This window comes from Elaeis guineensis, chromosome 7, assembly GCF_000442705.2.
Source record: "Elaeis guineensis isolate ETL-2024a chromosome 7, EG11, whole genome shotgun sequence".
Classification (NCBI taxonomy): Eukaryota; Viridiplantae; Streptophyta; class Magnoliopsida; order Arecales; family Arecaceae; genus Elaeis; species Elaeis guineensis.
In genome coordinates this window covers 12343646-12364545 of record NC_025999.2, presented here as the reverse complement: position 1 = coordinate 12364545, position 20900 = coordinate 12343646, and the positions used below count along the sequence as shown (strand labels likewise).

General features: G+C 38.3%; 2 protein-coding genes across 2 annotated transcripts in view; one reads left to right on the top strand and one right to left on the bottom strand.

Moving 5' to 3' along the window:
• The first annotated feature begins 447 nt into the window (after positions 1–447).
• Positions 448–10713, top strand: LOC105049144 (sm-like protein LSM5). Its single transcript, XM_010928712.4, has 5 exons — positions 448–589; positions 1681–1896; positions 1986–2109; positions 9913–9985; positions 10503–10713. Exons 2-5 carry the CDS (start codon positions 1863–1865, stop codon positions 10533–10535), a joined length of 264 nt encoding a protein of 87 aa, XP_010927014.1. The 5' UTR covers positions 448–589; positions 1681–1862; the 3' UTR covers positions 10536–10713.
• A 1535-nt stretch (positions 10714–12248) lies between these two features.
• LOC105049143 (uncharacterized) overlaps positions 12249–20900 on the bottom strand; it is a 36777-nt gene continuing 28125 nt past the window's right edge. The window contains exons 13-18 of the mRNA XM_010928709.4: positions 20496–20609; positions 19501–19662; positions 19282–19410; positions 19070–19171; positions 13123–13202; positions 12249–13028 (exon numbers count right to left, since the gene is read on the bottom strand). Coding sequence (XP_010927011.1) covers positions 12668–13028; positions 13123–13202; positions 19070–19171; positions 19282–19410; positions 19501–19662; positions 20496–20609 — 948 coding nt within the window. The 3' untranslated portion in view covers positions 12249–12667. The remainder of the gene's footprint in view (positions 13029–13122; positions 13203–19069; positions 19172–19281; positions 19411–19500; positions 19663–20495; positions 20610–20900) is intronic.

Sequence of the window (20900 nt, the reverse complement as noted above, 5' to 3'; positions counted from 1 at the left end):
CCAAAAATATTTTTTGATAAACTTGGAAACACCATCATTTACAAAATAAGTATAAAAACTAATTTAGATGCCTCAACGTTCCATGTTTTTAGAGGAATGCCTTAACATAAATTTTATGAAATTTTTAATTGGTCTTGTTGGTGCTAATTGGCTGAGTGATCTAGGTTCAAATTTGTGTGCACTTGAGTAGCAGCCAGCAAATCCCTCTCCATTTTGTCAAAGAAAAATTTTAAAGTGGGCTTTGAATGCAGAGTATAGGATGACAGTCGGACATTTTTTTTTGGGGTAGCTGGTCTATCCAAATCCTAATAGGATCTTTTAATAATATTTTATAGGGCTTGGAACGGATTTTGAATTTAAAATTAAATCCAAACGGATTTGGACTTGCCCTCCGGTACCCGCTACCCAAACTCGCTTGTATACGAATAAGGAACACAAAACCCTAGCCATCGTCAAGCTTCCCTATTCGGCCGCTCCAAGCCTTCTACCCCCGATTGAGACTGCTGGGGACGGAAAAGAGAGAGGGAAAGCCGGGGAAAAACAAGGGACAAATCAAGGAAAACAAAGGAAAAGCAGAAAAAATTGAAAGGTAAGACCTTCTCCCACGTAGATTGATCATTTTTTTTTCTTTTCGCTTCTTTTCTTTTCATTTTATTCTTTTTTTTCGGATATCTGTGGGAAAGGAGAGTACCTGAGGGAGATCGGAGGAGTTTCTTAGGTTCCGGTTGTGGTTTTTTTTCGCGGGAGTTGTGGCGGTGTGAGTTGGTCCCTTGAGGTATTGAGAGCTTAATCTTGGTAGAAGCATGATATCTTGTGTGATTTGGGGGATTTTTGACCCAAAGGATTCTCCTTCGTCTCTAAAATTTTCAATTTATGGAGTTCTATTCTCATGATAATATGAATATGATAATACCAAATCCACGGTGTGAGACTTGCACTGGGCTAAGCTCCACCTTTCGGAACTGTCATCCTGTCATTGGGATACATGAACAAGGCCTTTCTGACGCTACTCAACTCCAAGGGCCAAATGCATTCAAGGCTGATGGTTTAACATGTCCTTTTCCTTACTTTACGATCATTAGCTTTGTGAGATTAGGAGGTGGTCTAATTGTTTTGAAAGGTCGGGTAGGAGTCCTGCTCGGAATCAGAGAAACCAATTTTCGGTTGGGCAGATTCGGGTACTGAATAACTCGACCTGAATAAAGGATAATCGGTTGGGTTTGGATACCCAGCAGGTGTGCCAATTTTAAATGGCATGGTAGGTTAATTTTGTAATCGGGTTTGAGTAGGGCTTGGGTAGTAAGATTTTAAACATGTTGTAGGGCAAATTTTGTGAGTATCGTACACATTGCCATCCCTAGCAAAGTACATGGGTGGGAGGGTGCAGACGTATCGAGCAGATAAAGTTGATTATTATTGATATATGAGCTAGGTTCAAAACTAAGATATTTTGATGAGTTCTAGTTATCTTTGTTCTGAGAAAATCCAATGTGCTTGGTCATAGAACTGATAGATGGGATGCGGTGGGAATAAAATTACAAAGAGCATATAGACAAGATAGTTTCTCTCTTATCCCATGATGAATTACTACGACAATTCTGCTGCAGCATTAGGTTATACATGAAGGTATACATGCAAAAAAAAAAAAAAAAAAGACTAACCTTTTTCCATCTTCACCAGCACTAATGCATCCGTTCTCGGTACAAAATAAACATTAGCACGTGCCGTAAACCAGTATATCAAGGAAACCTGCTTGGTGCTCCTCTTTCCTATTTGCTGCTGCGTGCTTGAATACTGCTGTAATCCACATAAAATCTTGGACTTGCTGAAAAAGAGGAGAGTGGAAGGAGTCGAAGGCGAAGATGTCACACAACCCTTCTCAGCTCCTCCCTTCTGGTGCTCTCTCTCTCTCTCTATCTCAATGTGTCTTTCTCCTCAATGCTTGTTCTAATCCTTTCCCTTCTCTTCTTTGTGCATGTTTGTAGAGTTGATTGATCGGTGCATCGGATCGAAGATATGGGTGATAATGAAGGGTGACAAGGAGCTCGTCGGAACGCTTAGGGGTTTCGATGTCTATGTCAATATGGTCCTCGAAGATGTCACCGAATAGTAAGCTAAACCCTAAATCCCCTTCACCCTCTCCCACTCTCTTTATGCTCGCATCTGGCCCTGAATGTGAAATTAGGGTTATAGTAGGCATCAATTTCTATGCACTTGCTGAAAAAGGAGGATGAATCTAAAAGATTAGGTTTTGTTCTAGTTCGCTTTTTCTCCTCAAGTTGGTAGATTATTTGAAGTAAATTTCCATGGTGATATCTCTCCATCTAATTGGTGCCAGTTGGTTGCAGTGTCATGAGCAAGGAATGGATACTGAAATATAAGAAAACAAGAAAGATTTTTTTTTTTTTAATTTTAACATGTCATACTATTAAGGTGAAGATATCATTGGAGGTCCTAAGATCAACAGTCTGTGATTTTCATGTTTGAGTCTCACCTTATCTATTTAATTATTTATTTGTTCCAATTTTTTAAGTATTTTATTTTTTTCTCAAACTCCTAAAGCCTCAAAACTTTTCCTTTATCATTATTAGCTCTATTTGATGGGGTTTTGTTTTTTAATGTTGGATTGTTGTAGAGAGATTTGTGGGCTTGTTGCAAGACTTGAGGTTGGTTGGAGGAATGTTTCTCCATGCTGTTGAGGCCCGATATTAATCACACATGATTCTATATATGAGTCCTGTGAATGGGATACCATCACATAGAGATTTGATGTCTCCACACTCCATTCTGTTATCTTATGCAGTCCTCTTTCCATTGAGATTTCTTTCCTGTCCAAAATTCATTTTCTTCTTTTCTGGGCAAATGAGTAAGAAAGGGGTCTGTTCTCCTTTTCTTGGTATGTACCTTGGAGCTTCTGATGGCCGATGGAACCTACAAATGGGGAGGCTTCAATAGTGCTTTGTGGCAGTGTATTGATGTGCCTCGCATAAGTCCAGCCTTTACTTGTCCCTTACTTGGCTATTATTTGTATACTGTACATGTGTTGGTGTATGTTATATTGAATTTTTGCATTGTTGATTTATCTAACAACTGCAACGCTAATAATTGAATTGCTGTGAACCCTTGGTCACATCTGAAGGGCAGAATCAACAGTGTCTAAAAATAAGTGCAACTTTTCAATATTGGCAGATCATCAAGACTATAATGTGATGGAATAGATTAGGAAACTGTAATTTAATAACCGTTTGATGCATCAAAACTTAGTGCATAAGAAGTTCATTGGGCCCACTTAACTGTTATATTAGGAAACTTGGTGCGTAATTGTCTCAGTAAATTTTTTTCCCATTTATTTCTGTCTGCAAAGGGTTATTCGACAATTTTTTTCTGTCAAATTACCAGGGTGATTTCATGATTAGCAGGTAGATTCATGATGATCATCCAATTATCTCCTCTTGTAAGCCATATTTGAATTATTATTAATAATAAAAGAAAAAAAGGGTGATGGTCAAGTGCATAGGGGAATTTGTAGAAGCTGGTCTTGAGTATCATTTATGAGGCCTAATTGATGCAGGACAATCCAACCCCTGAATGCGAGACAATGAGACCCTGTGATTTACAATGATGCAAAACCCTAAGCCTTATATGATATTATGGCAATCTAATGATTGGAAAATTAAATCTGAAAGTAATATGCTTAGGAAAATAAACTAGAAAATAGAAACTAACCTAGATGTGAAGATGATGCATGTAAGTGTTCGAAGATGAATACTCTTATGAAGATAATGTTGGATGATAGCTTATATGCAAGTTAGGGAAAATTTCTGGAAGAAAAATATGTAAAGGTACGAAAACAAGTCAACAGATTTTTGATGATAGTGTTTTGTTTGCTTAACTAATTTGCTACAGTCATTATCTAGAATCTATCGCGTCATGTGTCCTTGCAAGGTGGGTTGTGCATGACTTATGAATCATAGCCTTGTTGAGAGAATGGAATGCTTGATGCAGTCTAGAAGCTCCTTCAAATCAAATTAGGGTTGTGCTGAAAATTGACTAATTTATAGGTTTGAGATTAACTTTAGATATGAAAATCTAGAACCATCAAAGGGGAAAGGTTCAAATAGCAGATGCAGGATTTGTGTTTAAGGGTTACAAACTCTATGAAATTCTATTAGAAAAAATTGGGCTGTTTAGTCATGCAATGGGGATCAGAAAGGAACCCTGCACAAAAGTCAAGTAACCAAAAGGTGAGTCATTTGCAATCTAGCTGGTTCTTAGAAGGGCCTGTGTGATAGATGATGATCGCTATGGTGTCATATGCTCGGAGGACTGCTGGATGATAGGTTTGTGGTGGTAGAAGAGTAACAGAATAAAAAATAAAAAACAATGAGCAGAAAATGCAAAAGAAACAAATGAACAAAAGACATGGAAATAAGAAAACCATCGATTTTACGCTGGCTTAATGAGAACTATTGCCGTAGTGCCTCGCACTTGATTCCCATGTCATGGGAAAAGGAACAAAGCATCATACATCATAGCATTACCAAAACCTTAATGAAACAAGTCTTAAATAGGCCTAAATCTATTATGTTACTGTTTACACTATATACCGTAGATAGTAATTACTGGCCCTTCACTTTCTCCAATTAACATGTTGACTATCTAGTCACTTAAGTTTGCCCCCTTTCTCCCTAAGACTAAATAAAACAAAGATAAAACATAAAATAACAATAAAATAAATAAATAACAGACAAGCAAAGACTTAACCACTAGACTCCACCAATCTATAATGGTGTTCATCAAGCTCTCATTAAGATTCAGTATTGTTGACATTAATCCAAAGACTTGGAAGACTTCTTGAGCCCCTAATGTAAATGTGGAATTCATCTCAACTTCTATCAACCAACCTAAGAAACTAGGATATTGGTTTGCCCTGCTAGCTGCATCTAGACCTAGTGAGTTGGTAGATTCGTTTACACTTATATGCATGATTTACATACTAAAGTGTGTTAGCATATAGCTTTGAGAAATGAAAGCTACAAAGTTACAAAAGACAGACATCACAAGTGGAGTTTGGAGGAGACATGGTCGCTAATCGAGTCTGATGCCAGAGCAGTGGTTCAACATTAATAGTAGTTATCAGCTATTAATAGTTTGGAGTAGTTGATATCAAGGATCGTCGACTTGGAATCGGATCTCGTGCTGGCCGGCCGGTGGTACAAGTCGATACGGCCCTATACTTGGTCCAAACCGACATAGAAATGAGAGATGAACCAAGGAGGAAAAGAGAGAAAAAGAGAGGGGGGAGGGTGGGAGAGGGAGGGAAGGAAGGGAAGGAAGGTCGACAGAGATGCCGGCAGTGGCCACCGAAGGGTTGCGGAGGCCATTGGAGGGCCGCTAAGACCTCCCAGGCTCCGCGGTCCTCCGTAAGAGAAAAAGAGACCAAAGAGAGATAGAGAAAGGAAAAGGAGAGAAGAGAAGAGGAGGGAGGGGAAGGTGGCGGGGAGACTGTCGAATGGTCCAAAACAGCCTTGCGGTGATTGCAGGTTGGAAATAGGGGCTTTGTCCCTGTTTTGTTGTATTTTTAAGGAATATGATATACAGTGAAGCTGGCAAGCCTTTGTTTCATTGTGGCTTCATTGTGTATCGTATTTTTCAAAAAATATGATGAAACATTTGTGAAGTCCCTATTTTGAACCTACGGTGGCCGTGGGGCTATTTTAGGTTGTCCAGTGGCTTCCCTACCGCCTTCCCCTTCCTTTTCTCTCCCTTCCCCTTTCTCTCTATCTCGTTTTCTTTTCTCACATCTCGCAGAGGACTACGGAGCTCTGGAGGCCTCGATGGGCCATCGTTGGCTTTTTCCTTTCCTTCCCTCTCTTTCTCTCTCTCTTCCTCTCTTTCTTTCTCCCTCACTTGATTTTGACTAACGTTCTGAATCGAATGCTCGAACTACATCGATTAACCATTGGTACGGTTTGGCACTCTCCAAACCGCTTGGTTCGAGGTGGTTCGGTGAACATTGATTGATATTTTAGTCCAAGGTCCGGAATCTTGGTATTGAGTACCTTATCGATACGGTATGGTATTATCGGTACAATACAATACTCATCTGATATTTTAATAGCTTTGTAACCATTTTTCTCTTGGTGCACCTCAATACACGTCAGTATGTTTTGGTACGGAATAGTCTGCAACTCAGTACAGTATGGTACGGACGGTATGGATCAGTACATCTTGGTACGGGTTTGTACCGACTTGACATTGAGTTTCGTACTGGTGTCCTCCCATTATGGTATGGTATGGTACACCTCATACCGTACTAATAGTTGGTGGTCCTTAAGCTTTTTCATTTATTAAAAAATGTTAAACATATCTTTTAGAATTTTTAGACATAACTAGTTCTAGTTAATGCATGTGTTTCTTAATGTCTGTAAAGGAAACTGTTGTATTTGCCTTTTGAAAAGTAGTCATGTGCTAATGTGATCAATATGAAGGGTCATGTAATGTCTATAATAGATGTTGGAAGAGTAAAGAATTGGTGTATTTAAGTTTATCTCTTTCGATTATAGTGGTGGATTCCACTTAATATCTCGCTCTCCTACTTCTCTCCTATCTTGATGTCTTTCCTTTTATCCTTAACATCCTAATGTTTTTTGTTATCAATTTTTATCAAGGTATTATTTTGACTTGCACCCTTGCTCCTATTCTCTTTAAGAAGGCATCTCTTTGCTAAAATCATGCCTTGCAATAACAACAAGCGTTATAAACTTTCAATATTGTGAGGAACTATTTTGTCTGTGTGAAGAAGCTTGGCTAGAATAGAGGAAAAAGATAGATGAAGGATTCAAAGAACAAAAAAGAAATATTCAAGAAATTGATAAGTTATAAGTAATGCTATCTCAACTCATCACAATTGAAATTTCTTCAAATGAATGACAGTTATCAGATTGTGATTCATCCATGCAAAGTCGATCAACAAAAGTGCAAACAATCAGTCAACAAGATTAATGAAGTTAGAACATCACATCAAAGTTTTAACTATATGATGACAGCTCTTATGCCTAATTGTCCTTCCGTGTGTCCTGTCCATCATCCATTTAGTTGAATCCATCACTGCTTCAAATTAAACTAAAAAATACCTATTTCTCATTCAACTATGGCTTTATGTAGACACTCCATAACTCTTCATATACCTTACGTTAATACATGACTGCTTTCCAAAAGATATATACAACAATTGCTTTTATAATCTTTAAGAGATGCATGTTTGAATTATATAATGTTCAAAAATTGTAAAAGAACCATTTGGCATTTATGATAAAATTAAAGCTTAACAGGCACTATATAATTTCTCTATGAGTAGACTAAGACTAAAATAAGGGATTGGCATATGGGTCTCTAGAATAGACATTATAAGGTTGGTGGGCTTAGACTAAAATATGGGACTGGCATATGGATCTCTAGAATAGACATGATAAGATTGATGTATTGCTCTTGCTCAGAGGTTGCTTGAAGCTTCGGAAAAGCTGCACGTGAAAGGTTACTATCATGTTTTGTGAATGATTGTGCATACTTCTATGAAGACACATTTGGCATTTATGACAAAATTAAAGCTTAACAGGCATTATATATTAATGACTAATAATTGCTCTATGACTAGACTTGGACTAAAATATGGGATTGGCATATGGGACTCTAGAATAGGCATGATAAGATTGGTGGGCTTGGACTATAAGATATGGGATTGGCATATGGGTCTCTAGAATAGACATGATAAGTTGCTGTATTGCTCTTGCTCAGAGGTTGTTTGAAGCTTTGGAAAAGCTGCATGTGAAAGGTTCCTATCATCTCTCATGAATGGCTGTGCATACTTCTCTGAGTAGGATCTTCCAAAAGACATGCAGATCAGCCATTTATCCAGGATGATTGATGCTTTATAAGGAACCGACAAACATCCCTATTGAGCCTTCCTCTTTTTTGTCTCTTACTACTAATGTTGATGTAACAATCCAGGACCTCACCCCAAAAGGCTATATCCATCAAGTTTAGTGTCAGCAATCCCTCAACCTACCATCCCACATCATCTGCAACTGAGACAGAAGAAAATGGGTAGACTTAAGTATGTTAATCACATGTGAGTTAGAGAAAGTAAAAGGCTGATTCATGGTTCACCATACTGGTGTCTACTGCCCCATATGGGGCACATACTATGCTGCACTGTTATTGAACCAACACCAGGCATGCTGAACTGACCCTTACCAGGCATACCAACACTATACCACTGTAGCACCAGTATGAGATCTGGTATCGAGATGGGTCAAACCTTGGGCTGATTAATGTTCATGGAACTCTAGTAATGTTACATTGCTGGGCCTATCAAAAGCTTCTTTCTGGTGGTTTTCTGCAATGCTATGACATATGATGCTTTGTAATTTAAAGAAAAGAAAAACAAAGTTCTTTTTCCTTTGCGGTCCTATATGTGAGGCAGGGAAATTGAGTGAGGCTGCAGGGATGTTTTGTCAAGTTGGTGCAAAATTGTTGCTTTCCTTTGTCTATATCTTTTCTTTGTTTGTTTCTTCTGCATCTTATGTTCATTGTTTCTTCGTTTTATTTGTTTTTTCACCCTTTCATTTGCTGCCCAACAGCATCTTACATGGTAGCAACTATCAGTCGTCAAACAGGCCTATCTAAAGAACATGCCTGGATCGTGGATAGATTACCTGTTGGTTATAATCTCATTTGGGCAGAAGTCTTTTCTAATTCTTCTTACAAGCCTAGACAACTTACTCTTCTTCTAATAAAGCCTTATCATGTCTACATCCCCTGAATACAAATCCTAAATTTGATGTTTGAACTTTTCCTTTTTGATTGTTCGAGATTTCAATTTTGAAATTAATCTCATATATGCAAATTTATTGCCTTTTTTTTCCATATGTGAACCCTAAATCTGTTTTGAAGAGGCTTCTAGAGATACGACTGACTCCAGGTGATTGTAGCACCTTAAGTAAATGCAGCACCATCATCTCAAATCCGCCCACTTTCCCTTGGTATCTTCTGATATTTTGCTCCGTGAAATTATATTAATTCACATATAAGCTATTATCTAACATTGTTTTTGGCATGCTATTCATCTTTAGCACTAAACATTCATAATCTTTGTGTCTGTCTAGGTTAGTTTCTAATTTATTTTCTTGAGCATATTAGTTTCAGATTTTAATTTTTAAATTGTCAAATTGACATAATATTGTGTTATGATTAGAATTTTGCCATAAAGCAATCAGTTGTTTATAGATTAACTCAAGAAGAGATCTTCTTTTCCTACTTAATTTTACAGTGGGAACTGAAAGCCTCATCCTGTGGAAAAAACAAATGCTTTTGATAACTCCCTGCCTCTCTGTTAATGTTGGATTATGTAAAGCCAGTCTCATCTAATCCAGTTAGATAGAACCAAAAATTGTTGGATTGGGTCCTTTCTGATTATATAGATGAAGGGTTGGGGTGTTTATAAGAGGATTGGGGCTAGTGGGGTGCCCATAATGGAAGTGATTGTGGCTGTGAAGGGAAGCATAATGAGTGGAGGGGAAAGGATATGGCGTTTGTGCAAGATGAAATACCTGATTTGAGGGTTGAATCAAAGTGAGATGGGAGCTGCGATGGGAAAAAGACTGTTGGAGGAGGGAGGTTGTTTATTTGAAATTATGACTGAAGATAGTTTCTTTACAGTAAGTTGTGCATGCAAGATGTGTGCATGTGTCTTAAGCTACAACCCTTACAATATGAATTGTTTAGCAGTCTCATGTTTATATGATTTTATTTTCATTTCATCTAAAAAGTGTTAACAAATAATTCTACAAGCATTTCATGCTGAGCGAATTTTCCAGTTTTTTAATTAATATTTTCATACATTGGCCGCAGTGAAATCACAGCTGAAGGTCGCCGGATAACAAAGCTTGATCAGATACTGCTGAACGGCAACAATATTGCCATCGTAAGTTAGCGGAACTATTTTTTATGACATTAAATTTGATATCAAATTCCAAAAAGACATGACTGAAGTCTTCTGATATAAAAATTCCTGATCTAGTTGTCAAATAAAAGTGGATCAGCATAAGTTTCTGATGCATTTTCTAAAACAAACTTGCAATATCAGGTATTTGCTAATTTTGTTAGAGGTAGTTGATGATTTGTTTAAAGGATCTGTTATCTTTACTCTTTGAAACTTTGTTAAAAGAAAATCTTTAGATTGATGATCAATATTTCATCTAGGCACGTTATACCATGTATTAGAATTGTTCTGATAGGTGATGCACGCTTAAAGTTTTGAAAGTTTTATGCTTTCTGTTCTTTCTTTTTTTGTTTTTTTGTCCTTTTGTCTTGTACTGAGCAACGCAAGCGAAAACAATTTAGCTGTCTTATGAATGTAAATGTCAGAATTTGCTTAGAAAGATTGATTTTTATTCTTTTTTTCTCATCTTTCCTTGCTAACTTGTTAATGCCTCGTGCAGCTGGTCCCTGGTGGTTCTCCTGATCCAGAATGAAAGAACAGATATTTGTGAAGTGAGCTGAGATCTATTGGCTTTTTTAAGTTGGTGAACTGATATAAAATCAAAATGTCAATAGATTATTGTGAACCAAATATGTAGGGTGATACCAGTTCATATGCTTATGTTCTATGGAAATCTATTTTCGCAGATACATTCGATCTGCCTGGATCAATTGCTGACATGCTTTTCGTTGCAAATTTTGCATTTGTGATGACTCTGCGTTAGAGCCTTGGACCTTCGTAGACAAAACCAACTTGGACTTTCCTCAAGAAAACAATACCACTTGGACCCGGGCACTTGGACCAGTCAGTCAGCTCCCCTGCTCTATGTGCTTTAGCATTTCCAGTCCTGAAGGTTTCAAGCAGCTTTGAAGGAAGAGAGGCAGTATCTCTTAGGCTCCTGGCAGGAAACGTGTTTGTGGCCATCCACTTGTTGGTCATTGCTGGAATTCAGGACCTTGCTCTTTGTTTGGTGCTTTCGGTATCTGTTTAGCTTTTGGAGTTCTTCTTGGATGCTTCTCGGCTCCGCTGCCCAATTTGTGGCAGCAGTCCAGGATAATGCTTACTGCAGCATGGGGATGCTGCCAAATTTTGGTTTCCGTTTTGTGTTAAAGAGTCCAGCGATCAAAGGTGGAAAGCCCTTTTTTTTTTTTCCCCCGAGGGAGAGAGACAAATGGTAATCTCTTAGACTAAGCCTTGGACTAGAGAGTCCAGGTATCCAGATAGACCGTGACTGTTTGTAGAACCAAAAATTATATGAGGGTTTAGCAAGGACGGATGCCTGCAAAATTCATCATGCCCCTTGCAGCAAAGGTCAAGGCGTGTATCATCCAAATTAAGATTCACTGGTCAAAATGTAGCTTTTTGTTGGCATTTAGTGTTTGCTCTTTGCCTCCACTTACTATCCCTCGTTGCCAAGTGGTCAAAATAAAGCCCTACTGTTTTGTGGTATCTTGGGGCTTGGACATCATGGGCAGATAGACCATACATTGCTTGCGTTGCGTCCGAGCCACATGGCTCGTTGCAGACTAGTGAAGAAAAGAAAGCTTCAGATAAACAGCTTCCACCAGTGTGAGATGGCCGGTACCAGTATTCTCCGAACATCTAAGCACCCTCCTAGATTTTCTGGAGGCACATCGACAGAAGAAAACAGCTGACTTTGTCGTAATCCACTTTGATGGTCAGTGATATTCTGACAGATGGTAGCCGATTCATACAGCGACCACCATTCTTACAGAGGCCTCCTATTCTAGATACTTTATTCTATTTCTCTACCTGCAAACCATACCAAGAAGGTTTCCTTATCTAGAAAGTACTAAGCTTGGGGTGGTAACTTTCTATCATTAAGCTAAGTTTGGATCATCCTCCCGACAAGAATTTTCTACTCGTCTGTCAAATTGAAGCGACAACCAAATTCATTGCCATTTCACTAATGAGCTCGGTTTACATGTACTTTCTAAGCTCTGGAAGCTTAACCGCCAAGCGAAGGAACGTATAAAATCCCTGCCCGCATCAACGTGACCACTCAAACAGAAAGGTAGTATTAAGAAGGGAGAGTAGGGGTGAAGGAGAGATAAGTCCACTGCAATGTAAACAAAAACAAGGGATTATATAAATTGTGATTCAATCTACTTCATGGCGCAACAAGATATTTCTGGATTATGTAACCTACCTGATAATTCTTCCCAAATACAACAAAAAATCTATCTTATAAACCAAGATTTTGCATTGAAAATAATGTACTGTAATCTACTTACAGTTTTTATGGTTTTGTAAAAGAACAAAAAAACTCAGATCACACATCATTATGGGAGAACAGTCAAAAAGATGTGTCATGGGTGAGGCCAAAATTTGATATGGTGATCAAGGTGCGAAAATATGACTTTGCCTTCTCCCCGCATGTGTTAAAGCACCTGACCTTCCATATCACTTTCAGACGTTGTGTGTTGTCCTTCCAGCAAAATTCTGGTTCCCAGCTTGAGTGCTGACTTTCAATGGCTCAGACGTTCTCCAAGCAAATACCACATACCACCCATGAACCCGGAGACATGAGACATGACTGATGACTCTCACTCACATATATCTCCATCTTCCAAATGCTTATGAAACTCATTTAACTCCTCGTCGTCAATTTCCTAACCTATTATGTTTGTTGGATTTGGCAGATGCATCAAACTTGGAATGTGCTGGGGCATGCTTCAGCTTCTTGCTGTCCCTTCTATGTTCACCAGTGGCTCTACTGCGCCCCTCTGGTTTCTCAATCACATTACTCTTTTTGTTCGCTCGTGACTGTGCTTTAAGTAGACTCTCATAATTTTTAGGATTTGCACCATTTATCAATTGGTTTCGACCAGCAGTTTGACAAGTCTCGTTCATGCTTAAGATGTCTTTCCTTTGTTTCTTTCTTCTCCCTTTCTGATCCTTGGAAGTTGCCCTGGAATTATTCTCCTGTGATCCAGTTACATCATCGAGCACCCTTTTCTTCCCTCTGGATAATCAAAGAATCAAATGACATAAATATCATTTAAGGAAACTTGAGTCACGAAAATATATAGTTTATACATAACTAAGGAATCTCATACCCTTTTGTGACTGAATCTGCCAACTCCACTGCTGTTTCTGAACTGGCAACTCCCTTAGGATTTTTCTTGCTTTGGCGACCCTGCGGTTAAAGAGTATCATCAAAAATTGCTGGGGAATTCTAAGGACATGCAGGACATGATTAGAAGCATGATAACTAATTCAGATTCAACAATAAGATGATGTGTAGCAGTTCACATTGACACAAGGTACAAGCTCAGTGCACTTCTATAGCACACCATTTGACTCAAGAATGTATATTTCAAAAACTCTCGCCTGTGAAAAACTCATATAAACAGAAAGTCTCATATTGGCTATTAAAATGTATAAAATTCCAAACTGGCAACTACAATGGGCTGCATCTCTTCGGCTTATTTGTTCCTTGGATATGAACATAACTCCTCAAGTCCAAGTAACCATCCACCTCTCTGAGTAGGGTCCAAGTCCAGAGCATTTTGGAGGGTTGTTCCTTGTTAGGATGGGTTTAAAGTTTAAACTGTGATGGATAACACAGATTTCCCTACCCACCAACTAGCTTGATAGTTTTCAACCCAAGCCCTTCTCTTGCCCAAATTTCTTTGGCTAGATATTCAGCACCAATTTCTTTACAATTGACATAAGGTTGACAATGCATTCCAATGCAATTATAAAGCAGCATCTTCCTCAGGACACCCTTGTGATTTAAAACTAAACCAGAACAATAAAGATATTAAAGTCTATGCATGGCAGCATTATTAAGCAATAATGCTGCCATATATTAGAACATGAAAAAACTTTACCATCATGATAAAATGCAGGGCATTGGTTTATGATTCAAGAAGACAGCACGGGATCTTTCCCAACCTTAATAATAATGTGTTTTTAGAAGTATTTTGTTCATCTGTATTCTGATCATTTCAAATAGTTCCTTGATGGTAAACTACAAAGTTGCTTATTTCCAGTATAGGCACCTTAGAAAAAAAACATTGATGTAGCACTTAAAATGATTGTTACAAAAGTAATTTATATATTAAGTCATTGTAGCAGAAAAAGGTCTCATCAATATTTATCAACTCAAGTATTTGGGAGTTGGGCAAGAACAGCAGCTCTTTACAGCAGGTACGCAGTGAAAGCAAAACATCCTCCAGCTAAGGAACCTTTAGTAATGAGATAGTGAGCCAAGAAAACCACTATAATAAACTGTTCCAAACAAGATTTATGACAATTTAACACGTATGCATATAAAATAGAAGCAATTGGTAGTCTGATGACACTAAAATTTTGGCATTTGCTTCTAAACCTCCTCGCACGTTCTTGATCACTCTCACTTGATTGGAAGGGAGAAAACTGGTGATACCTACCCAGTTTCCCCTACTAAGCAGGAATAGAGCATGAAATTCCCTAGAACGTTGTCCGCACAACAGCACAAAAAAGTGCTATTGGCATGCACAGTTGAGATAGAATCTTATTAGTAGAATTGAAGCCCAGTTTTATCATTTATGAGATCAACAATGAAAAGCACAACCTAAAACATCTAAATATCCTAGGAATCATATGTTTTGGAGATTTCCTACCGATGCATCAAATGTTCCAAAATATTTAACCTCAATGGCAATGACACAAGGTCTTGATTTTGTATGGTCTAGAAACATGTAAATCAATTCCAATTTGCCTTGACTTTTCAAGATGTCTCACTATTATGGATGAGCAATTTAAATGATCATCTAATATTTTAGAATTCTAGCTTCATTGGTGCTTTGTGCCCACTTGATGTTTAGGTAAGAGACCTCCAAATTGTATAGGTTTTTATATCCAGGTTTTTTTGAAGCTCTAGATTCTTTTAGAAGTACAAATTTTCAATTTAGATGTTATATAGTTTGATTTTAAATTGATAGGTTAAAATTTCCATCATAAATATGAATCTCTCTCTCCCTCCCTCTCTCCATGCACAGGTGTGACTGTGCGAGGAAAAAGTTTTTAATATTCACAATTTCACATCCTTAAAAGACCTCAGATGTCTGGGGACTTATCACCCATGCATCATGTATTCGTGGAAATAACAAACAAACTACCAATTTTCATTAATGAATTTAAGTATCAAAGACACGTGAAACTTTGGAAGCAGAAGACAATGTTCTAGATCATCTATCTTGATGGCCCACATACACTTTGCCACGTGCAAAGTAGTCAGTCATTATATCTTGGTATGTCATTATACTCTTTGTAGTTTGCATGCTCATCAAATATACACTGATTGCAATTTGAACTATATTTTGGTCATCTCAATTAAAAGATGAGTCATGAAGCAAACTGTCAAGGCAAAGTGGTGCAAACAGTTGTTAGTATATGAAAGATGAGTGATCAATAACTAAGAATCAAACTACCATAGAAGTACCATCTTATCCTTGACACCAAGTAGAATGTTTGAGCATAAAATAGGGGGTAGCCCTGCCCCTAACCAAAAAAAAGTTTCAAACCAAGTTGTGAAGGGCCAGAAGGGTCACTCACTTTCCCCATGTTGACGCTAATCATAATAAAGTTTTTTTTAGCATCTTAATTGGTCTCGATCAAGGTTCCCAAAGCCGGAACCGAGACCCATGTCGGCCGGCTGGCATTACGAGTCGGTACGGGTCCGTATCGGATCGGACCAATGTGAACCGACAGGGCAGAGAAGGGGAGAGGGAGAAGAGAGGAAGAGAGAGAGGGGGAGAAGGAGAGGAAGAGAGGGAGAGGAAGAGAGGGCCTCTAATGGCCATCCGAGCCCTTTTCGAGCTTGGTAAGTGTAGAGGGAAGAAGAGAGAGGGGGAGATCTCACCGGATCATTGGAGGCCCTCAGAGGCCTCCGAACGGACGGCGCCACCGTCGCGAGCTCTCTGACGGTTGGCGAGCCAACACCGATGGAGCGAAGGGCGGCCGAGGCTGGAAGAGGGCCTTCGTCCTCGTTCAGTTCGAAACTGGGGTTTGCCCCTATTTCAATTTTTTTTTTGATTTTTAACGAATGAAGTCGGCAATTATGTTGCCCACTTAACCTTTTTTTTTTTTTTGAAAAAATTTCGACTGAGGTCGGCAAACTAGTTTTGAACTGGAGGACGGAGGCCCTCCTCTGACCTTGGCCACCTCTCGATCTGCTGACTTCAACCAAAATTTTTTCAAAAAAAAGGTGAAGTCGACAACATAGTTGCCGAGTTCGCTTATTTTTTTTTTAAAAAAAAAAATCAAAACAGGGGTGAACCTTGTTTCAAACTAGAGGACGGAGGCCCTCCTCTGGCCTTGGCCGCCCTCCGCTCCCTCGGCACTAGCTCGCCGGCTATCAGAGAGCTCACGGCGGCATCACTACTCGTCCGAGGTCTCCGAAGATCTCTAGTGATCCGATGAGGTCTCCCCCTCTCTTCTTCCCTCCCTCCGTCCTTATTGAGCTCAAAAAGAGCTCCGACGGCCTCCGACGACTGGTGGAGGCCCTCTCTTCCTCTCCCCCCTCTTTCTCTTCCTCTCTTTCTTCTCCCTCCCTCTAAGATGGCCACTGTGCCATTTTTCATGTCGGAACTGGACCGATATCCCGCAGCTATGGTTCGACACAGCCAAAATTGTTCGGTTCAGAATGATTAGGTGAATGGTGGTCTCGATTGTTAATGGCTGGCAGGCATATCAATAACCCACCAGATGCTGACTTATAGTACAGTATTTTATATAAGACACAAATTTCTTACCAAAAACTGATTATTGAATATAGCAAGATTTTATGTCTCGACGGGACAGGGAGCGTCTCGACCGTCCCATCTTGTTCCTATGAGAAAATGGAACCCGAACGATCTCGTGACTATGAAACCCATCCTTGCAGAGAGAGAGAAGAAGAAAGAGGAAAGAAGGAAATGAAGGAAAGATGAAGAAAAAGAAAAATAAAAGGATAGAAAGAGAAAAATAAAAAAAAGAAAGCAAGGGAGAAGAAAAAGAAAGAAAAAGGAAAGGAAAGTAGAAAAACAGGAAGAAAAGAAGGAACAAAGAAAAAAAGAAAGAAAGAAAGAAAGGAAAGAAAAGGGGGAAAAAGATGGAGGATATCCACTGAGATGCATGATCAGGATTGTTGTCAGGACGGAACGAGATAGGGGGGTGTCCTGTTCCATGGAGAAACCAGAACACCTTTGTCCCACAGAATTTAAAATCTTGAAATATAGAAACTCATCTACCATCGCTTCATATCTATAGTAGGATTAATTAGATATAAATGTTAAATAAAATAGTTTCTTACTCATCTAATATTATGTAATCATTTGACTTGTCCTACACAATGATGCAATAACATTTTTTGAAACTGAAAGATAATGTATAACAAATCCACCGAACATGAATATTATGTGGTTGTGTGCACGTATATGCGTGTGCAGAGGCTTGCACCCATACATCCAAACACAAGGGTTTAAAAATCTCGATACCAGGTGCCTTCCTGGTTTGCTTCTATCATGGCACAGTATCGGGTTGGTACAACGACAATATACCAAAACAGCCAATCTCAACAAGAGAAGAAAAGACTAAAAAAAACAAAATATGTCTTGGTCCATCCCAGTGCGACCCATGTTCAATAGGGATGTAAAAGGGACAGTTGGGATGGACCGAGATGTCCTAATTCAAGGAAATCGGTGTCCTATAGGTGTCTGAGATCCTAGTGTCCTGTCAAAATGGTAGTGTACAGCAGTACCATCCCATTCCCCTACGCCCCCCCTTCTCTTCGGGGGGAGGGGGGTGCGGGGTGCGGTGTGGATGTGTTGTGGGGCTTTTGGCACAAGATGCAGGTCCCTTAAATAAATACATATTTTCTTGAAGTCACTAAATCCTCGGGAAACAAAAGAAGCACATAATTTAAAACTAGGAGCTTAGTTATTAATCAAAGCCTCATGGCTTCATATGCAGACGTCTAGCCATGCGGTCATTTGCATTATTATTATTATTATTATTATTATTACTACTACTACTACTACTACTACTACTACTATTATTATTATTATTATTATTTGCATTTCACACCTCAATACTTGACTAGCCAGGTCTTCAAGTAATAATAGAGCTCATGCTGACCAGTTAACGAAGACTGAATGTACAGATGATCTGAGATAGGTAGTTGCAGGAAAAGGCAAAGGATGGGGAAAAACTTGCTCATAGCCTAGGTCAAAACTCTTCACTATTGTTCCTCTCTTGCTCCTAGCCTAGCCTAGGTTGGAAACCTGCTAACCCTTACTGACTTGATAAACATATTAGGTCTAGAGGCACCATTATCCAGAAACAGGTAAAATATCCATTCATTTGTAAATATACTCTTCTGATTGATTTATGCATGCAAGTTTTTCCAGTAATTGCATAGTTTAGAGGTGTATGCAAGAATCTATGCCTTCATATAAGTAGCCATGTGAATTTTGAGTGTTTGGATTTTGGAAGGAAGGGTGCATGCATCATGTGCCTAAGTCTGTTCATGACATCATAAAAAGGAATTATTTAAGCTTGGCATGCTTCTTGGCCCCAAGATTTTCAAAGCAAACCAACAAACTCCAAGTAGTAAATCATGAGCATGTATGAAGTTGGAGTTTATAATAACAGAGTGCAAATACCACATATTTGGTCTTGTTCAATGTGAGCTTTCTATGCTGCATAGACGGTGCATGAAGGTGCTCCAGTTTTTCCATGGAGGTATGTAAAAGGAATTACCAAAGGTTCAAGTTTGGCCCTATGTGCTCAAGAATAAATTCACCCATTCTAACTGGCAACCTGTAAGAAGTCTTAAAGCTAAAATTTATAACGACAGAGTGAACATACCCTACATCTGTCATTGTTATCCAATACAATCAAATACAAGCCTTTTTATGCTACAATATAATAGATATAAGACAACTGTTACCATGACCACTTTGCATAGGTTAAAGTGGCAAATAATTACGATCATTTCTTCCTAGTATTATGGTCATATCCAAAAAGAAACTCTACCTCTTCAATGGTTTTAATGAAGGCCTTGTAGATTTTAGGCACAATAATGTCGATGGCATCAAAACCACACTTTCTTATCAAGATCTCAAGGATGACCGCAACCTGCAATTTGGCGTAGTTTCTTAATCGTGTGACAAGATTTCACAGGAGAGGAAATAAATTGACAACAGATATCATTCAAAGAACCAAAACATTGCTCAAGTGGCACATGCCTTCGATCTGAAATGATGTTTTGAAACAGATGACCATGGCAAAATTCCATTGACAATATCAGGGACCAGTTTCGGTAGTTTATTGGCCTGCAAGGAGGAAACCAACACCTTCACGAAGCCCAAAGCTGCCTATCACATGTCATTGCGCATATGAGATTTAGTATTAGAAGATAAAGTCCAAACTCCAAAGCCAGAAATGAACATGCCACAGAAACTCACTTTAATAACTTCAATATCTTTGTTTTGCAGCAAAACTAAAACAGATGGTAGCAGGTTTGGCACAGCCAGACAAAAGTCAGCATCATTGTATATAAGCAATGAAAGTGCAGATATTGCTCCGCTTATTATGTGAGGAGACGAACTAGAGAGATATCCCATCACCTGCAAATTGAAATAAAATGAATAAAATTAACTTAAATGTATGCTAGCAGCGGCTTATGATGCAGAGATATGTAAGAGGAACATCCTCAACACAGATAACATGCTTTGTTATATTAGCTAAAAAGATACTTAGGAAATGGGAAGAGGGCAAAATAAGTGGTACATAAACATGTTTTAAATGATTATCTGCATATATCCCTAGATAAATCATAAATCAATCAATAGATCCATCTAAGTTCTGTGACAGCCCATGGGGTTGATATAAATCTCAGGTTCTAACAATTAAATGTAGGAGCAGGTAAGTTATCCATCTGCTTCTTCCTAAAGACCAGAATCTAATGCACACTTCTGAAGATGAAAATGCTAACAATAAATTGATATAGTAAATGGAAATAAAAAATATAATAACAACAAAAATAACCAAGTGGTACAATCTATGTGAACATTGGGAAAAATTTTAAAAATAATTCTAAAGACAGCAAGTTTAGCTTTTAGAAAGGAAAAATGAAACCCAACAAAAAAAAAAAGGAAAAAAGGGCTTGCACAGAACTCAGTGGTCTTGGTACCATGGCATTGTAATTCAAGCAAATTCTAAATCCTAATTATAAAAGTTCTTGCAGGAATCTCTAATTATATTTTCTTAAGGTACTATCTGTCCCTTCCGTCCAATGAATCATGGAACTATCATTACACTAAAAATATTGAAATGATTAAAACAATAAAGATAACCATTTTACACGAATACATTGTGAGGGTAAAATGGTTTAACACAATTGCATATATGGATGAGACAGTTCTGACAGTCTATGAGGGATCAGTGTGGGTAACATTACCATACTAAATAGCCGTTGAAGATCCGATTCTGCATCACTAGACTGAGGGTTCTTTAAGCTGCCACTTATAGTCAGGAGTACATCATATGCTAGTTTTCTAGATTCTTTCTTGGACTGCATAAGGTTAAGAAAGTAAAATTGAAGATATCTGTATAATAGATTGAATAGCTTGAACTAATATGAAATATTTTAACAATAAGAAATTCAATGTGCGTATCATAGATCAAATATGTATTTAACTTGGCCAAAAATGGATAATAATATAATTTGCAATAATGCCAAATCCTAGGCTAATATTCAACTTCATCTAAAACACTAATCCTGTATTATGTCTTAATCATAATATAGATAAAATATAACTAAGGACTAAATTGTTGATTGGCATGTACTGGCATGTGGCATAGC

Excerpts from the sequence above, each read along its gene's own strand:
- LOC105049144 (XM_010928712.4), top strand. The coding sequence starts at position 1,863 with ATGTCACACAACCCTTCTCAGCTCCTCCCTTCTG. Across the intron at positions 1,897-1,985 it reads TTCTCAGCTCCTCCCTTCTG|AGTTGATTGATCGGTGCATC; the intron begins GTGCTCTCTCTC and ends GCATGTTTGTAG. Across the intron at positions 2,110-9,912 it reads CTCGAAGATGTCACCGAATA|TGAAATCACAGCTGAAGGTC; the intron begins GTAAGCTAAACC and ends CATTGGCCGCAG.